This window comes from Eurypyga helias, unplaced genomic scaffold (genome assembly GCF_000690775.1).
Source record: "Eurypyga helias isolate BGI_N326 unplaced genomic scaffold, ASM69077v1 scaffold37510, whole genome shotgun sequence".
In the NCBI taxonomy this organism is placed as follows: Eukaryota; Metazoa; Chordata; class Aves; order Eurypygiformes; family Eurypygidae; genus Eurypyga; species Eurypyga helias.
In genome coordinates this window covers 23,595-25,991 of record NW_010228491.1, presented here as the reverse complement: position 1 = coordinate 25,991, position 2,397 = coordinate 23,595, and the positions used below count along the sequence as shown (strand labels likewise).

The following is a 2,397-nucleotide window of genomic DNA, read 5'->3' as shown; positions in this document are numbered from 1 at the left end:
GGGACCTTCAGTGTGATAGTATGAAACCTTTAATCATTGACGAAAACAAGCAATTTGTCTACGATCTCAGTTTGACAATCCATAAAATAAGTCTTAAACGACAAATTAGCGGTTTGGTTACAAAGAACAAAGCTTAAAACAGCACAACAGTTGTATGCACACAGCTACCACGTCTGCTTTTTTTAAATCAGGGAAAAAATTTATTTATAAAAACGTCTCACGTAGTTTACTGTCGAGTCTCTAGCTGAATACAGCGGCTTGGAACACTGCCGGCCCATGCTTTTATACAGATTAGCCAAAGCATGAACATCGATGAGAATTAACCCCCAAAAGTAACTTTTCTTTGCTTTTTATGTTATGAGCCACAACAGTGTTAAAACCGGAACAGTAATGAAAGCAACACAAGAGTTAGGAAGCGCAGTTGCTTAAAGAGTAAAAGAAGTGTTTTCTTTTGATGTCTCAGAATAATAAGAAAGTTAGAAATGGCAGAAACTCCTCTGTAGATTAGTCCATAGAAAGCATTGTCTCATGGGCCTTTGGAAAAGTCCTGTCTGGTGGCTAATGCACTAGGGCATGATGAGATATATTACAGAGCCCCCAGGCCAGTAACTTCTGAAGACAGCCTAAAATGTAGGAACAAAAACAGGGAAAAGAAAAGGAGAAAGGAAAAAAAAAAAAAGGCAAATAAAAATAAAAAAAAGGAAAAAAAAAATCTTCTCACTATTAAAAAAATAACACTCGAGTACAACCAGCACAGAACAGCATTTCAATGCAGGCAAGTTTTCTCACACAGAGGTGGGTGGCTTCTCGTCAGTAACTGAAAGGGTTACAGCGGTCCAGAACAATTTTACAGCGGTTTTTCTAGGGCTGTTAAATAGCTGAGGTACCTTGACGTTATTTCCAGTTTTTCCTTCGTTATATACAAACGAACAAAACCAAACAAAAAAAAAAAAGAGCCCAGAACGAAACCAAAAAGCCTCCTTCCCCCTCGAGAACAAAACCAACCGAAAAACCCCGTTTGGCTAAGCGCAGACCGGGACAACGGCAGCTCTACAAACGGGTACGGTGCCCGAACCCAGCGCAGAGGCAGCGGGGCGAAGGACAGCCCGCAGAACAGCGCGATGACACGAGATACTGAGAGAGGGCTCGGCCCTGCGCCGTCATCGTTCACACGCTCGGAAATCGCCGCGTTTTAAAAAAAGTATTGCATTTGCGCCGTGGATTTTAGTTCGTATTAAAAACGCGCCGAACACGGTTCGATTGTTAAAGCTTTGTGTCCAAGGAGTGCAGAGTGGATGAGCGTGGCGGGCTAATGGGATTCTGGATGCGGAAGTGGTGAGGAAAACAATACTGCGTTACGCGACAGAAATGAAAAAGGAGGCGGATGGGTAAACAGAAAAATGTGGTTACGAACTAGTTCCAACAGCTAGCAACCAGCCATGACACCCCCCAGCTCACTGCCGCCTGGCTGCCATTAGGTGTCCGGCCTTAATTAATGAAAACAATGCCGTTAAGCCCTTGCCAATGGGATGTTATGGGTCCAGGCAGCAACCCGGGAACATCCTCCGATAGGGACCAGATTTCATTCGCTGTTATGGTGCAATCCGCTTGCACGATTGGGGGTGTGTGTGGGGGTGTTAAACAGGAATGGTTTTAGGGAAACCTAACCAAAATGGGCATTTTGGCTGAACAGAGCGTAAGCGGGAGGGGGTACCGGGATGGTGACCGACCGCAGGTCGGATTTGTACCCGCTCTTGAGTGCTGACACGGGCTTTGTACGAGTAACGCTTCTGATGGCAAAGGGAAAAGAAGCAGCCTGCTCTCCCTCCCTACGTCAGAGTTCTTAAAATTGCGTTTTTCCAACCCAGAGAAAACCTGGGAGAATATCCTCTAGCAATAGAAAAAAAAAAAAAAAATTATCAGAGGTGCCAGTTGGCCTTAGAAAAGCGTTCGGCAGTGGGAGGGTCCCCTTCCGACGGAGAGAGCTGCACCTACACACAGGGTGGTACTGGCGGAGCAGCACCCGGCTGCCAAATTTTTGCCTCGTTTTATGTTTTTCCCTTCTCGCCAGGCGTCTCCCTGCCGGGCCGGGGGGGGGGGCGCTGTGGCGCCCGCGGGGGTGGGGGAAGCCCCCTCAGGTCTGGCGCCTGCCGGCTGTTGGAACTGGTTGGCGTTAGTCGTTATGGAGAGCGGAAGAGGACTCGAGTCGGCAACAGTTCACACTAGCAACTGAACAGAAAAGCAAAGGTGCCGTATTGTTTCCTTGGTAACTAGGATCTACCACAGACTCTTGGCAGAGCTTGCATTGTGTCTCATCCCTTCAATATGGAGCAAACTTCTGGCGGTCAGATTTCTTAACCCCGCTCGTCGAAGGAATTTTGGCAGTGTAAGCGGACA

At 47.1% G+C, this 2,397-nt stretch overlaps 1 protein-coding gene across 1 annotated transcript in view; it reads right to left on the bottom strand.

Moving 5' to 3' along the window:
* Positions 1–2,320: 2,320 nt before the first annotated feature.
* LOC104515407 (poly(rC)-binding protein 3-like) overlaps positions 2,321–2,397 on the bottom strand; it is a gene marked incomplete at its 5' end in the record, with an annotated part of 19,469 nt that continues 19,392 nt past the window's right edge. Inside the window, one exon of the mRNA XM_010159365.1 lies at positions 2,321–2,395. Within this exon, the coding sequence (XP_010157667.1) occupies positions 2,321–2,395 (75 nt within the window). The remainder of the gene's footprint in view (positions 2,396–2,397) is intronic.